The sequence below is a fragment of the Haliaeetus albicilla genome, chromosome 5 (genome assembly GCF_947461875.1).
Source record: "Haliaeetus albicilla chromosome 5, bHalAlb1.1, whole genome shotgun sequence".
In the NCBI taxonomy this organism is placed as follows: Eukaryota; Metazoa; Chordata; class Aves; order Accipitriformes; family Accipitridae; genus Haliaeetus; species Haliaeetus albicilla.
In genome coordinates this window covers 6,992,353-7,009,745 of record NC_091487.1, presented here as the reverse complement: position 1 = coordinate 7,009,745, position 17,393 = coordinate 6,992,353, and the positions used below count along the sequence as shown (strand labels likewise).

At 40.9% G+C, this 17,393-nt stretch overlaps 1 protein-coding gene across 2 annotated transcripts in view; it reads left to right on the top strand.

Moving 5' to 3' along the window:
• Positions 1-16,254, top strand: part of DHRS7 (dehydrogenase/reductase 7) — a 37,816-nt gene extending 21,562 nt beyond the window's left edge. For both annotated transcript variants that reach the window (XM_069783198.1, XM_069783199.1), the window contains exons 2-7: positions 1,864-2,016; positions 8,117-8,223; positions 9,192-9,431; positions 13,512-13,634; positions 15,091-15,306; positions 16,047-16,254. In XM_069783198.1, the coding sequence (XP_069639299.1) occupies positions 1,864-2,016; positions 8,117-8,223; positions 9,192-9,431; positions 13,512-13,634; positions 15,091-15,306; positions 16,047-16,082 (875 nt within the window). In that variant the 3' untranslated portion in view covers positions 16,083-16,254. The remainder of the gene's footprint in view (positions 1-1,863; positions 2,017-8,116; positions 8,224-9,191; positions 9,432-13,511; positions 13,635-15,090; positions 15,307-16,046) is intronic.
• The last annotated feature ends 1,139 nt before the right edge of the window (positions 16,255-17,393 follow it).

The window sequence follows — 17,393 nt, the reverse complement described above, 5'->3', positions numbered from 1 at the left end:
TGGGGAATCAGTGGAAAACTTTCCTTATCTCAGTTAATTATTCTGTTCACAGAACAAGATCCTGAATAACTGCAGTGAAGCTGCCCAGGGCAGGTTGAGAACAGGGAAACTGAGTAGTAGGAGGAAGCGGATTTGTTTTCAGTAGCAAGAGGAGATGAGTGTGGTAAGCAGGGTTGAAAGTGTATCCATGTGTTGTTTTGTTCATGTAGTGTTTGTCTGCACGGGTTTTCTGCCAAAAAAAAATGTAATAGGAGAGATGAACCCCCATGTTTCTTGTGGTTAAATTGGTAATGTACTAGAATAAAACTGTTGGAAGAGCATGTCAGTAATATTTATAGACAGCAGCCATTTGGTATAATGATTAATACAGTGGTTATTCCTACAACTTCAGCAACACCTCTTTCCACCTCCCAAGTTCATAACCTTAGAATACATCTCTGCTTTGGAAAGTGACTGTTGTTGCTGTTGTTACTGTTTTTAAAAGCAAACAAACCCCCCCAAACAACCCCAAACCACCAAAGCTTGGTTTTAGGAGGGATTTTTCTTTGGCTAAAATACAGTCAGCTTAAAAAAAGACAAATAATACTCACTGCCAGTCCCACAAACTCAAGCTGAGCTCCGATATTCAGTCTTGAGTGCTCTCTGCTCTTGTCTGAAGGGTAGAAGGTTTTGGTGCTGATCTCTTCATATGATTTATGTCATTAAGACTCTGAAAGTAGAAATTTGAAGCACAGTGTGGTGTAGAACCAGGAACTGATTACTGAAGTAAGCAGGAAGTAAAAGCAGTCCCAGCCACTGGCTGCAGTGAAAAAGAAGTACTTTTGCTAAATTAAATGAGTGGCTAAGTTTCAGTGAGCTGAAAAATGCTATTCTGGCCTATTTCAGACTGGCTCGGGAACTGCGTTTGGCTCTATTTGAATTATACCATGAAATCTTTCTTGGTTGGCTAGACATTGTTGGAATAATCTTCTGTAAAAACCTGAGAAATAGAAGGAAGAGCTCCTGTCAGCAGTGCTCTGAGTACTTGAGTCAGATTTTCACTAAGACTAATCTTGAAGAACACATAAAAGTGTTAGGCCATGCTACATTCTGGAAGGTGCTCTGATATTGGTGATGATTTTGGATATATGTCTGTAAAGCTAAGCCTTTTCCCAGTACCCAGGTGTATCATGGAGTGGGAATAATTGCAAACAAGAGAAAACAGTCATATAAGCAGAGGAGTAAAAGGAGTGAGATTAAAAAAGCATGCCTGGGCAGGAACTATGAGTACCCGGGAAATTCACACGTGAGCTTTCACGTTGGTAGCTCTGTGTACTGTACTCTGCCAATGCAGGAATTAACCTGCATCAGATTCAAAACAGAGTGGATGAACACCCATTTGGTTTGTTATGATTAGCTGTCTTTGTTCAGAGAATTCCCTTCTGTCGACAATTACTTAGGAACATTTTTGAGGTAGAACATTATTGGGAAAGGTTTGCTTAGGCTTTTGTTTGGATTTGCAATACAGTAACTGTTTCCTGTCATTTCCAAGAATTCTCCCTTTCCTCTGAAGCTCTTTTTGATGAAGTTAGTGGAAACGCTATGTGTGGATGGCTTGCAGAAATGCAATCAAATTTCTTCCATCAGATAGATAATCAGTGTTTATTCAGACTAGCCTTGGAACAAAGTTCAAGCGGCAACAGAACAGCTATGAACAGTTTCACAACTGCACATGACCAAAAAATAAGAAGTCAGGATTTTGTAATAGCCAAAAAAATTGAGCATATTTCTTAAAAACAGTATCAGATTATACCCCTGCAGTGACTTAAATGACTTATCCTAGCATTGGCAATGTGTGAACTATGTTCTTGATTCTTTTGTTAGAAAATGAACTGCGTGGCAAGGTTGTCTGGGTGACAGGAGCTTCCAGTGGAATTGGAGAAGAATTGGCTTACCAGCTATCAAGGATAGGAGCCTTGCTTGCCATCTCAGCAAGAAGAGAGGATGAGCTGGAAAGAGTGAAAAAGAAATGCCTTCGTAAGTACAACTTGCTACTTCAAGGGAGCAGTTGCACTCTTGCTGTGATGGAGTTGCCACAGAAATACTAACCCACATATCACAGGAATAAATTTCGTTATGAAAGTAAACTTTATATATAGCTTCACTGTACATTTGAAGATGGTATTTTCTTTTTGTGACTGAGAAGCCTTTGTATAGACTTGCATTATGAGTTCCTTCATAAGCCAATGTTACCTAAAAATCTCATTATCAGTTGCAAGTGGTCTTGTAAGATACTAGATTAAGAAAAGGAATAAATGCTGTGGAGAATGGAGGAAACAATCTGAGGGGTATCATCCTATTAAGAACCAAACCATGTAGCTGCATGCTACTAAGAAGTCTTCTTCCTTCAGGTTTGTGCATGTTACAGGCAGACTGACAACTGACTTTTCTCTTTGGAAAAGGAATGAATAGAAATGTTCAGAAAAAGTTGTTCTGAGCAAGTGGAAGAAAGAGGATCTCCTGTAGATCAAGAGGAACAAATGTGAAGCGGAATATTCAACTATTCCAGTTATCTTTCATACACCTGCTGAGTCAGTAGTCTGGCTTCATTCCTCCTGTTTCTCTTTTTCCCTCCTGTTTTCTGGCTTGACAGCAAGCAGGATAGACAGTTAATTTGTGTTGATAAATAGAAGTTTTGAACATGATTAACATGTCTTTTCAGACTATATATCCTCTGTAGCTCAGTATACAGTATTTTATACTAAGTATATTATGACACTGACAGTTCATTCCTGGTAATGTTGACAGAATGTCCACAGTTTACTTGAAATGAGTGCTGGTGAATAAGGAAACATTTGTCTTGGATTAGCACCTAAGCATTTCTAGGAATCTAAAAGTTGCAGTGGGCTGCTATGAAAATCTGTCAAGGAGCTTCAAAAATGCACAACTCCTTATTTCTATTTTCTGATGCTTCAAAAAAGCAGTCGCTTAAATAGATATCTTCAAAAGGAAGCAAGGGACATAAGATGACAGTGTGGTTAAGTGGTAGCCATGGCAAAATTCCAATGGTATATGATGCAATGTTTAGCAGTCAGTAAAACTATGCAACTGTATTTGCGTCTGTGGCTGTTTGTTGTCATTGCAAAACTGATAACACTAGGTAGGCTGGCAGGGGCCATAATGCTGGATGTCCATTTTCAGGCAACACTTGTATGAGAGTGTGATGTGCTAAGGAGTATTCAGAAAGATTATTTCAATTGGCCTGAACCAAGAGTATAGATTTATGTAAGAATTTCTGCCTCTGCCAACTTGAAGTAACCCTGTGAATGTCTTAGCTGTGGTATATACTAGCGTTAAAGTCTTATGTAGCCATGTGTTTTGCAAATATACACTGCTGAACTTTAACTATAGGTCAGATTAGTAGGAATATTGGAAACTCTTCAGGAGTATATTTACTCCATATTTTCTGTTGCCAGCCTTGAAGTAGTGGAAGAGAGTAACTGGGCCCCCTTCCCCTCTTACCCTTCTTTTCTCAAGGCTATATAAACCCAGCTTTCCACCCCTTTCCTTGATAATCATGTGTGCTAGACCACCTAACCATCTTAGTGGCCCTATGCTATGCTATCTCCAGTTTATCAGTATTTGTCTTGAACTAGGGGCATCCAAAATTGGACACAGTACACTAGATGCAGTTGTTAAGTGCAGGCACTTAAAAGTCACTTCCCTCAGTCTGCTCTTCCTAGTGCAGTCCACTAGCATTTGTAATTGCCAGAGCTCATTGCTGACTTATGTTCAACTTGCTATTGTCCTTCCATCAGGACCTCAGCTCTTGTTTGGAGAGCTAGTACATAGCCATTTGGACACTCGCCAGCAGTACTGCATGGCATTATTCTGTCCCAGGTGTGAAATTCTGCATTTGACTTTGTTGAGCTTAATGAGGTTTGTCAGTCCGTTCTTACAGCTTGTTAAGATGCCTCTGAATGGCAGTCCTCCCCTCCAGCATAGCAGCTGTTTGAACTTGATGTTAACTGAAGAACTGCTGAAAACCTATGTTTTGTCCCATCATCTGAGTCATTAATGAAGATATTAAAAGATACTGATCATGGAAGGATACCACTTCTAACTGGCCACCAGTTGGACTTTGAATGGTTGGTTGCTATTCTTCGGGCCCGGTGATCCAGCCTGTTTTTCACTTGCATTGTAATCCACTCATCTAGACCCCTCCTATTTCCCCAATATAGCTTCAAGGATGCTATGGAAGACAATATAGAAAGCTACATAGTCAAGGTAAACAACATCCACTGCTCTCCCCTTGTCCACAGAGCCAGTCATCTCATCACAAAAAGCAATTAAGTTGGTCAAGCAGTATATGTCCATGCTAAATCTATGCTGGCTTTTCCCAGTCACTTTCTTGTCCTTCATGTACTTGGAAATTGCTTTCAGGAGAAATTGCCACATAATTTTCCCAAGGACTGAGGTTAGGCTGTGTGGCATTTGGTTTTCTCCAGTCACTGTGGAGCTACTCCACTTAACCAAGTACCTTCCAAAGATGAGTGCCATTGGTCAGCTCTTGTAAATCTTGGATGTATATATTGCCCTGCTTAAATGTGGAGTTTGTCCCTAACTTGGTCTTCCTCTGATGTTGGTAGTATTTCTTTCCCCCTAGAGTCTAGCCTCAGGAGTGCGGGAGACCTGAGAGGAGATCTTGCCAGTGAAGACTAAGGCAAAGAAGGCAATGAGTACCTCATGTTTTTCTGTGCGCTTCGTCACTTCGTCGCCATCCCTATTCAGCAGTGAGCTCACTCTGTCTTTGGTCTTCCTTTTGTTGGTGCTGTACCTGTGAAGCCCTTGTTGCCTTTCACATTCCTCACCAGTTTCAAATCCATCTGAGCGTTGATCTTCCTGATTCCATCCCTGCATGCTTGGGCAGTGGGTCCACGTGCTTCCTGGGTAGCTTGTTTTGCATGTTTTGTTTTTGTAATTGAGTTCAAGACTATTCTGTGAGGTTTGAGTAGCGTGGCATGGATTAAGATTGAGCTGCAACATGTAATAGCAGCTTGAATTTGACTGACTTATATGGCATAATTGGAACTAATAGGCTTTAACATGCCAGGTGTAGATGCTATACACAGCAGCAACTTAACTAGATAATTTTCATATTAATGTCAGAAGCAAGCACACTTATCTTGCTCAAAATTCAGAGACACCACCCTATGATACACGTTTATGCATTCTACACTGCTTAAAGGCTGAAGGAGAGAGAGAGAAGGAAAGTACTATAAAAGCTATGATAATACCTGTTGAGTCATGCATATGCCAACTCAACATTTCTCTGCAGGAGGGAGGGAAAGCAACTTGTATAACTTGCATGGTTCCTGCAAGTGGCTTCTGTATTTCCTCCAGCCACTCTCTGAAACATGAGTTGAATTTCACCAGTAATTTTGGAGGCTGTTTCTCTCAAAAGCCCTAAAGAGGAAAAAAAAAAAGAAAAAAAAAGTAGATGGGGGTGTGTTTCTTGGTTTGACAAAGCTCAAACATGATTGAAATATAGATAGGCCAAATGAATGGCAGGCAATCTATAAATTATAGAATTAGATAGTAACTGAGGTTGGAATGGACCTCAGGAGGTCATGTTGTTCAGCCTCTGCTAAAAGCTCATGTTCTGTTAAAGGACATTATACAAGATAGAAATAAAAGAGAAGAAGAAGTGGTGAAGAGCTGGGAAATAAAGGATCTATGCTGAGTAATAGCACTTACTGTGTTATGAGAAACTGCTATCTTGGATTAACATGTATTGAAGAGAATTGTTGATCTGAAATCCTCTAAGTGATGGTAGGGGAAGGAGGTGTACACCTGGTGTCATAACAAAATACTATTCTAAGTCAGCATTACTTATGCTGCTGTCTTTCAAAAAACAAGTTGGCTTTGGGTGACTGTAACCATGTTTTAGTTAAAAAGTAGCTAGAACTTAATGAACCATCAACAGGGAAGAGGCAGCCCATGATTGCTTGATAGGAAACTGTCAGTCAGGAGACCTGCTGCTTGGTGGTTGGACAGTTTGATCCCAACCAGAAGCCATGTAGTTGTAAAGCTGCTATGTAAGGAGACTTTAAAGGACCTCCAGAAAATACCATGCACTAGAAGTGCACAGTTTCACAGCTGTGTGAAAGTGGCCTTTGTTCTGGGTAGACTGAGCTCTGAGTGCTCAGTTTCAGATACATTGCATCTGAAAGCTGGTGGCCATGTGCAGTTCAGTTTGCAGCTGGAGACGCTTCACTAAAGGATGTTAACTAATGTATGTTAGCATTTGTGTAAAACAATGAACTCTAAAGTAAGGTCTCCCACTTGGGAGCAAGTGTTTTTCTGGGTTATCATAATTGTTCCCTTAAAAACATCAGTTTGGTAGTAGGCAAAAAAGGAAGTGGAATATTAGGTGTTACTGGTAAAAGGAATGGAGAACATCATTCTGACAGTGCATAAACTGGAACATGTACATGTACATGCCTTCAATACCATGCACAGTTCCGGTCATCTGCCAGAAAAACAGTGGAAGTGGACAGTAGAAGTTTAGAAAAAGGGTAACAAGAATGTTTGAAGTTTTCTAAAAGCTGTATGTGAGGAGTGACTAGAGCAAGGATTCCTCACCGTAGAAAAGAAGTAAGGAAGCTGGTAGAGATGTATGGTCTGAATGCTTTGTGGGGTGAAAATCAGACTGGACTATCAGTTGCTCCAAAATAAGAGCTAAGCTTCTGGTTTGCTACTTCCTGAAGTCAGAAGTTTCTTACATCATATAAAAGAGCACTTCCTTATCAGCAGTCTGTGTCTCTTCCTCTGCTTTTTTCTTTTCCCTGCTGTGTAGCTTTCTTGGCTGGGTTGACTGTGTGGTCTTGTTAATCCACAGCAGAAACACTCCACACCCCAGTAGGTTTCAGCTGTGCAAATCTCCTTGAGAAGGGAGCATGAGCTAGATGTGTGTCTCCAAGAGGGTAGTTTAAACTACATGGCTTTTACTACTGTGTTTCTGGAAGAAATGGAGGGGAAAATGCACATGGAGGGAGCAATAAATGGAAATACTGGTAGCTTTAAACCAGACAGATGGGTTTATTTTAACCAGTAGCCTAAATGCTAGTGACCTTTGGACTAAGGCAACTTATGGTTTTAAGTAACCTCCTTATTTGTACATCACTGTGAAGACAGTTCAACCTTACCTGTATATGCAAAAAGTAGTAAATAAAAATTCAGAGCCTTAGGCCCTCCAAAGAGCGCAGCTGGTTAAAGGGGAGCAGGTACACTTAGTTGTGGCTAGGAATCAATGTAGAAACAAAAATAGCACTATCAAACTAATATAAATAAAGTAAAGAAATCATGTTATATGTAGTTAAAAAAACCTGGAAAGATTAACATTGAAGATTTTATTTTTGTGATTCATCTGCCCCAAAACCCCAGGGTAACAAGTCACTGCTCACAAAATACTTTCTATGGAAAAGGTCAGTTGTTCTGAAGAGGCAGTGGTAGAAACACTCAACATGAAGGCTTGAACTTGATGACAGCTGACTTTTATTTCAGGAAATGGATATATTAAAAGCTGTCAGTTAAACAAAAACCTCCTTCTACCCCCTCCAATAATCCAGCTTCTCTAGACTTTGCCTCATAGCTACTCATGTATATATGTTCTGTTTTGGGTCTAAATTGTACTAGTCCTACTGTCAGGAATAAACATGCTTGACCAGTTAACATACAAGCAAAGTGTCAAGGCTGCCAATATGCCATGCTTCTGAATGACTCAGTGAAAAGTTTCAACATCAGATAATCCTGTTGCATGTTACTCCCAACTATAGCAATTTATTTGGAGAAGTGAATTGTCTATGTTGTGCTGCACAAGCCTGTTTATTAAAGTCAGGCTTTTCACAAGCAAAAACATAATGATGAGGAAAGAAAGACTTGGTAGGAACAGATTAAAAATGGATTCTATGAGGAGATGAAAATGAAAAAAAGCAAGCATTTTATTTCCAACTTAATGTTATGGTTTCTTCATGTCTTTTTAGTGAAAATGTGGTGTTTAAAAGCAGATTACTTTTCCCTTGATTGTTATGTCAGCAATCTTATTGGTTCCCATTCACATTATGGTTGTTTTTAGAGATTAGCAACTTGAGTGACAAAGATATCCTTGTTCTGCGCCTTGACTTGACTGACAGAAGCTCTCATGAAGCTGCAACCAACAGTGTTCTTAAGCATTTTGGCAAGGTAAGGTGTGCTTCAGGGGTTAAACTTCTTTTTCTTCTCTATCTCCTATCCCTGCATGTATGTTTGTATTTCACTTTTCTATCGTGTGGTAAATTCATCAGTGTCTACATCTTTCTTCAGTTTCAATATTAAACTTGACCAAAAGTACCTGAATTTTCATCCCTTCTGTTGCTTGCTCCTGGGTTTCAGCAGGCTTTACAGAGATGCAGCAATGAACAAATAATCAGTGGTCATTACCAAGAACTAAAAATTCCCTTCCTTGATGTCACTGAATTTCTGCACCAACTGAAACAATCTTCAGCTGTATATTTAGGGCTTAAAATTGTGTATGAAAGTCAGAACCTTTATTTTGTAGTTTCAGTAATGCATGTAATGAGTTCAGAGCCATATGGGACAAAACTGGACACCAGTTGTTTTTCTTGTTTTGTGCGGTTTTCTAGATTGCTAGTCCAGAGTATGGAGTTAAGAAAACAGCAGTCAGGTGTAACTAATGTTAAGTACAAGCTAGGCCTTTAGTCCATTGGTATTTTGTTTTCACAGTGAAATTATTGATAACAGATTTGTTTCTTCTGTTCTTTAGTTGTTTTCTGGTTTTGCACAAAATGTATTTTCAGAGGTCACCTTGCAGGACCTGAGCATTAAGTATTATTTGCTACAGTGCAGTAGGGTTAAAAAATGTTGTGTGGAAAACAACTTTCCAGCTGCCAGTGTTCCTGTACTAGGAGTTAACCTTGTTTGGCATCAGATGCTGTAATCCTGTTCTGTTGACCCAGCTCAAAATTAGCCAGCCCTCAATTCAAGGGGAAAGTCTAGTGGGTGAGAGCAACTACTGGAGCTTCTTCAGCAGTTCATACATCTTAATTGTGTATGGCAGAGACAACAGTAGAGGGAGGAAATAGTCACTTAACAATTGCCTGAGGAAGTGCCAATGTATGTGTTATATGAATTTATCATGTATCTTTCCTGAGATTGATGTTTTGGTCAACAATGGTGGACGTTCCCAACGCTCTCTGTTTGTGGATACAAACCTGGATGTCTACAGTGCCATAATGGACCTCAACTACCTAGGTACAATCTCTTTAACAAAACATGTCCTGAATCACATGATACAAAGGAAAAAAGGAAAGATTGTTACTGTGAGCAGTGTGATGGGTATCATGGGAGCTCCTCTTGCCTCTGGGTACTGTGCCAGCAAGCATGCTCTGCAGGTAAGCTAAATTTCTGATATTAATTAAGTCTTGTTGTGTAGTAGACCAGCATCAGTTAGTACTGTAGCAGAGGACTTCATTTTGTGCAGAAAACACAAGTCTCGCCTGAAGTTGCACACAGCATATGTATCTTTCTCAGGTTTTGAAAGTCCTTTAGAATGAATTTGCTCTGAAATGTGAAATATTTCAGCTCCCAGTGTAGATTTATTTTCCTGACTAAAATTCAAATGTCATCTTAGTTGGTCCTAACCACTACGTAGTTAAATTCCCATGTGAAACACAAGACCTTAGCTGCTGGCCTTCATCTGAAAGAATACCTAAATCAGAGGATTATTCTGTTGCATATAGAAGCCCTAATGTTCTCATCTTCATTCAGTTAGGGAGGAAATGTCACTGGTGAGAGTTTTAAGACTACAGGAAATCTTTAGGACAGTAAAGTGAGAGCAGTGAGTGGTAAAGCAGACTACTTGGAGAAATGAGAATTCCTGATCTAGCTGGGAACATCTGAACAAATCTTCCCAACAGTTCTGAATCTTGCTGTGGTGTGAAGAACTGGCAGCTCATAGTGTCTTAGGGAGTTATCTTCTGCATAACGCTTAACTTTCAATATTGCTTGGAAAGAGTTTTTGAAAGTAGTCTTACTTGTGTAGAAAAACATAAAAGAGCTCAGAAAAGTATCTGGGGTAAAAAGAAAGCCTGTATCATTGAGGAATAATTTGTTTAACTAGTAAATTTATTTAGACATATTTGTCTTTCACCACTGTTTGACTTCCTGCTAATGTACATTTTGCTCTCAGTAAAATAAACTTCAGCTGTGCTCAGTGCTGATTTAAAAAACTGGCACCTTCCTACTCCCTGCTGGATTTAAGCACATAAACAGAGTAAATAACTCTGTTTAAGCTATGGGATCAGTGTCTTTTTGACAATTTGACTAACAACAACAAAAATGCAACAAGCAGCTGACACTGCAAAGCTGCTATACACTTGAAAGAATGAAGATGTAGAAGACGGTAACAGGCCTCTGCTAATAAAAAGTTTTCAGTTGGTGATGGGGAGAGATCTGCAGCTCTTCATTTGAGTGGCAGCAATGAAATTGCCTATTAGAGGCTCCTTTATTAAGTGTTCTTTCAGTTGAGTTATCTTTTGGGTGTGGTGCAGTTGGTCTAAGCATGGCTAATTAGTTACAGAGCATAAGGAATTCACGTGTTGCTTTAAAAATTCAGAACTCTGAATCTCATGTTAAGATCAAGAACACGGAAGAAGCTTTAAAGAGATAGTTTACTAAAATTTCTGGATTAATTAAAAATAAGCTAACTGAACTGCTTATATCTTTGTTAGCTTCTACCTCTGCTCAATAACCAGGCCAGACTCCAAACCTCCTTTCTTGTTTCTTTCACAGTAACTCTGCAAATAGTAATTGCAGATGTTAAAACAAGATTTGCAATATAGATTTTGAAAAGACTCTGTCTGAGAGTCTCTTATCAGTCTGGAGTTATGGCTAGATGTGGGCATGAAACCCCCCAAAACTAGAAAAGCTTTTTTGAAATGTCAAACTTACCAGCACAGTTCAGGTAAAGGAAGTCTGTAGGAATGGCAGTCCTCTTCAGATAGCCCAGGAGCCCATCTCTGACAATGACCAAGAAGAAATAGCTAGAGAGAGGGTAAGGGAAAAATGAGATGAAGCATAAAGTGGTGCTTTTCCTGTTGTGTTTTCCCAGTGTGTATTGACCTGTATTCTAAGACCTTGAAATGAAGGTTGCATATTGGCCACCAGTTATTAAATATGTGAGCCTATCTGACTTGAATTTATTACGTTTGCTTTTTTTTTTTTTTTAAATTCATGCCTTGGAGTCTACCACAGCTGAGACAGTTAATGCTGCAATCTTAATTAGGCCTTTTTTTAAAGAAGTCCCTCCTTTTGTTCTGAGTATGTGTTTTGGTTTGGGTTTGTTGTTGTTGTTGGGGCGCCTTTTTTTTTTTTTTTTTACATTTCTTTTAAATGGCAGTTGGAGGAGGAAGGAAGGAAGGAATTCTGCTAAGAATTAAAATTTGTTCTTGAAACAATCACACTTTGATTCATGCCAACTGGAATTCTTCATAACAACGTTCTACTGATGAAATTACCCTTCATTTCAGTTCTGGGAGTGCTGTAAGAGCATGAGTCAAGTCCACGGGAGTCTGCATCTGACTGATGCAGTTACTCTCCTACTGTGAGGCTCATGGAAATCATGTGCCATTCATCTAGTTGTAATTCATATAACCGGTGGCATTTGGAGTGGATCGGAAATGGTGGCCTTCAAAATGTTCCTTAATCAGGAACTTGTCTAATAAACACATGTACTGCACTGAGCAGCAATCGCTATTCTCTTTATGCAGTCTCTGGTCATTAGGGGAATTTCTAAATGTTTCTGTCATAGTAGAAGTCAGTTCAGCCTTGCCTTCTTCAGCATCTTCTAGGATTTGGTCACTAAGCTGGAAAGGCCCAGAGATGGCTTAAAGCAGTTCCTGTTCCAGACCCCGTGTCTCCATGTCAGAGCTGGCTTCAGTCTGGGCTTGCAGGAGATGCTCAGATTCTTCCTCTTGCACTTGAGTTTCTTACTGCTCCCAAATCTGGGTCTGCGCCTGCCTGAATTTAAAGAAAAGAGAGCACTTTCTTTTCTTACTTAGGAATTTTAAGCTTCTCTTCTGGGAGGAAGTGGAAGAATTTCATACCACCTACCTTTGGATATCTAAGATAAGTGCTGGAATTAGAGAACCTGTATATACAGTAGATAGAGCCTCCAGAGGGGACTGAGAGTGAGATTCTGGTCTTCAGGAGGTTCTGCTGAGTGTATATTGGCCAGGATTTCAGCTGAGTAAGTGTCCTGGCCATCCTGTGTTCCTGGTGAAGACTACGCCTCTTCCATGGTGTAAAAGCTTGGAACTGCAGTACAAAGGAAGGAGGGACCACACAAACCCCTTGAAATGGAGGGGCATAGCAGAATGGCCACAGAGCAGAAACAGGAACTTGCTGTGATTTCTGGCTACAGGCATTTCATGTTTACAGCCTGTGCAACCCATTAATGAAATAGCATGAAGTTGACAGTGCTACTCCAACAGCACTCTGAAAAAAGCTTCAGCAGCCCTATGCTTGGCTACTGTGTGGACAGGATCTCCAAAGATAACATAAGCTCACTGGGCCAGTGCTCAGCTTTTGGTATCTTGCAACTTGCTCAGGTCAGCAAGGCTCCTTTTGTAATAATACTTGGAGAGAAGCAGCAATCTGAGTGGAGTGTGCCAGAGCTGGTGCTCTCTGCAGGAAGGTGTCTGAAGTAGCCTACAGAGGTGGCTACTGCCATGTGCCTCTGTGGCTACTCAGGACTGTGGGCAGGTGCCCATTTATAGGTAGAACTTGGATCCCAGAAGCCTACCAGCATTTGAGCGGGTGTAGGTGCTTTGTCACAAGTGACCGAGCAATGTTTCTGGCTTCCTTTTTATCATAGACACCCACCCTTCCACCTCCTTGACTCTTGGAAGTACATCTTGAGCTTGTCTCCTTCAGGCAAAATGGGAGTCAATTCTGTTCCTCACCATCCCAAACTGCCAGGCAGTGATAAGGGAGTGTGGGCTGGGAGAGCTCTTGCTTAGTCCTGCTCATGCAGTTCAGTGTTGATGGAATAACTCACGACTGCCCAAAGAAGGGAAGATGGCTGCATAGGCTACAAAGAGCAAGTCACCTGCAAAAGACAATTTCCACAATATTGGAGTTCTTATGATTGGTGGCACTTCCACTACCAAAACAGTGAGGCTCATGCTCAGTACAGGGACAGCAGAATCTGGCTGTAGTTTAGAGAAATTACTGTGGTTTTGAGATGTCAAGAATAGATTCCTCAGTGATTTATATATTAATGTCTATAATTGCAGATAAAATGTTAAATTAGCCATTAACCATGAAAAGTCAAAGAAAGTAGTAGGAATTGCTTTTAGTGGAATACTGTTATCTTTACAACATACAATTAGTATGAAGATACGTAGTCAGTTAAACCTTGCTACATGCAGAAACATGGCAAAGAAAGCTTACATTATAGTCTTTTCTTCTAGGGTTTTTTTAATTCTCTTCGGACTGAGCTGACTGACTACCCTGAGATAAGTATTATCAACATATGCCCAGGACCTGTACAGTCCAAGATTATACAAAATGTCTTTACAGAGAATCTTGCAAAGGTAAGGACTCAGTTCTGGTGTGATTTTTTTTTTTTTTTCTTTTCTTTTTCTCCTCCTAGCAAACACTAACATCTTCTTACCAAGAAATGCTTTGATTGGTGCAGAACTATGTGTAGGCTTGTAATTCTTTGTGGTATCAAGTCTGTATCAAATGAAAATAAAGTTTGATAATTGTTATGTCTTCTCTCTTCTAACACATACAATCCAAGTCTAGTAAAATTTACTGTACAGCCACCCTGCTGCAGTTTTGGGGGAAAGGCCAGGATTTTCTGGACACTATTCTGCATGCAGAATACTATCCTTTCTGCACAGGTAGCTTTTTGTTTGTCCTCGTCACGATGTTCCCTGTTTGGTTGACGCTGTTGTTGGCAAAGCCACTAGAGTCAGCTGATGCAAGGCCCGCATTCTTTTCCTGTTAGTGATTGTTCAAGGAGAAAAAGCAAAACCTTCCAACTGCACAATGGCTTTTAGTAAAGGCTGTCTAACAAAGTAGCTGGCAAAAAATTGCTGCTATGATACATCAAAATGTAATCTATCCTAAATTCAATCAATTTAAAGCTCGGGATAACCTACCGATGGGTGGGGGTGGAGAATCTCCTGTTGTTGAATTGAGTTCTGAAAGGATTTTGGCTTGCAAAACTTCATACTTTTGTGAAAGAAAAGATGTACTTTCTGAGCAATCTGGAAAGCATGCAAAACAAATTCCTCAGATTTCAGCATGGCAAAAGTCCTAGGAGGAAGATTGAATCTAGACCAGAATTGCTTTTGCTCTGTGAAATAGAACAGATTGATAGAGCAATCTGTTATTGCTGGAGTGAAATGTATATAAATTCACAGGGCTGTGGCTTACATTCACTAAGTGATACAAGTGGACAAGATTTCAAGTAAGACATCCCTGCCACTGAAGAAGCCTCTGGCTTTTCTCTTGTTTGAGATGACTGCCCACAGAGCAGGGCTGGCAGGAATATTTAAGTTAATGGTGAACGTGGCCTCATCTACTAACTTGGTTACTGAGGAACTTGTAGCATGTAATGGGGTAGGCAGCTGGGAACAGGAATGTTCCCCTTTCTCGGAGCCCTCAGCTGCAGAGTGGGTCACCTGTTCTGACAGATCTACTTCACGATAAAGCAGAAGCCATGCTGAAGCAGGACAGAGTTTGGAGATCCACTTTTTTAACCTTTGACCCATCAGTCAAGGCATTAATTAAAAGGGTGCTTTATTTAAGCATGTGTGCTAAAGGAAGGTGGGAACTGTTCCTACACTGAAAACTAGAGGATAGTGAGGGATGGGTTCCCCAGCCCCAGCTGCTGCTGTACTGGCTGGGTTGTTCTACTTGTACACAGTGCAGGAACCAGGAGGAGTATGTCTGTTGCACAGAGCCTGGCCGTTTCTCTCCCTCTGTCGCTCACAAACAGAAATCCAGTTCTAATCCCTCCTCGCTTGCTCTCCCTTCCAGTCCATAGAGAACAGCGGTGATCAGTCCCACAAGATGCCAACTGACCGCTGTGTCCGGCTCACCCTGGTGAGCACAGCCAACGACCTGAAGGAGGCTTGGATCAGCGACCACCCCTATCTGGCTGTTTGCTACCTCTGGCAGTATGCACCCACTTGGGCTTGGTGGCTGATGAACAGAATGGGCAAGAGGAGGATACAGAACTTCAAGAGCGGAGTGGTAAGTTTATTCCTCTCTCCTCTGCTTGTTTGCTTGCTTTTTTTACTCTGCTGACAGACTCTTTAGCCATGGGAATGTTGGGATTGCATTTTGGATCTGTTTCTTTTTTCCTCTCCTCACTTCCCTAGCAGCTGATGCCAGGCCAGACTCCGTTGCTGCATGCCTGGTAGTCTAGAATTACTGCAGTGTGGCCACATCACAGAACAGTGAAGTCAGGGTGTCTTGTAGTGCCAAAGGTCTTGCTCTGATCTTCGTCACGCGGGCTGCACGTTCAGATCTCACCATTAACGCAGAGCTGAGCTAGAAGTCGCTCGCATAAATTACTTAATGCAACTTTGAATTAAGACTGTTGAAAATCTCTCCCTTGGTTGTGTCTAGTTTTTATATCAGGCACATAATCTGAGCTCCTCCTAGGAGTACTTTAAGCAATACTGCTGTCTGTCAGGGCTCTTCACTCACACTTACATCCCCGAAGACAGCTGTGCGGTGCTGTTCTTGCAATACTGCTTGGCAGGTGGTATTTTTCCTATTGTGTTTTTGTTGAACCTGGTACAAAAACCCCATGTCAAAGTACTCCAAAAGCAGGAAATGCAAAAATAAGTGTGGTACATGCAACTTAAAACTTCCTACTTCCACACTGTAACTGCCCACTGTCACAGGCTGTTTCAAGCAAAATAACAGTGTGGGTGAAGGGCTTCAATAAGGGGGGGAAATACTGATTTAATGTACTCTCACTCCAGGATGCTGATGCCTCTTACTCAAGAAAGAAGAAATAAGGACAAATGTGTACAAAATCCTGCTTGTGCTAAGGCTGAGAAACTTTTTTCATACTGTGTGGCTGCAAACAAAAGCTGTTTTTTATCTGTTGTACCTTTGTCATCATGTAACTTCACAAATCTATCGAGAGGTATACACACTTGACTAAATAAAAATCTCTTTCTAAACATACCTGTTTCATGTCAAACACCCATAGACTGAATTTTTAAGCTTAGAAGAATTGAGACAGAAGAGGGTCAGGCAGCATTCTGTTGTTTTTCTGCTGCTATGGCAGTAGTAAATACTTGGTGAGCAGGCTAAGTAAGAATTGTATACCCACAGGATCCTGTTTCTCTCACTCTCCTTCCTAATGGATGTTGGAACAAAAAACCCCCAACCCCACAAGTAGTAGAAGCTTGCGATGTAAAGGGTAAGGATGGATAGTTTGCATTTGTGAAGTGCTCCTTTGGGAAAAGGAGATTATATTTCATCTTTGGTGTACAGGTGGCCTGAAAGCAAAATGTATATATGTAGGGCTAAATCCCTGATGGTGTGGCACATTTAGAAGCGCTTAATCTTTAGGTCTCTTAGCACCACTGCAGAGTCTGCAGTCCTCAGTCTTCTGCTTGTTCTGTGAAGTCTGAGGATCAGGCAGTGTATAGAGAAGCAGCAGAGAAGGGCAAGAGTGATGGTATAATTGTAACCCCTGTCGCAGGTGGTACTCAGCCTTGCTCTGAACCTGGCACATGTTAAATTTATAGAGCATCAGGGAGCAAGGAGCAGGGGAAGGTCTGGTAGCAGAACAGCCTCTAGCTGCAAGAGGGGGCATGGTATTAATGAGAAATCCTTTTCACAGCAGATTGCTTACAGCCAAGACACCAGTGCTAGTGTCAGAGCTGAATTAGGGCAGACATTGCATTATAGGTAATTTAAGCATGAAATAGAAGCCGAGGTCGCAGCTCGGTCAGAAACAGGCTCTTCCATACAAAGCAGAGGCCAATCTCAACAGTACAGGTGGTGCACTGGACAGCAACAGCTGTGAGGAACTGAGGGCTGTACTTTTTAATTACCATCCCATTGCCACCCAATTCAGCTGTTAGCTAGAAGCACCTCTGTAGTGGTAACTCACCTGTACTTACAAGCTTGGTGACCTTCCAGCTGCCAAAGTCCTCAGAAATGTTTGGATGTACTTCAGGCCACACACTATCCAGGTAAGAAAAATTCTTATATCATCTTACATCATAAAAGAGTAACAACCCATTTATAAATTATTGAAACTTCCCAGCCATGGCTGATTCTTTGCGAAGAGTGAAGTTTTTAACATGGCACAT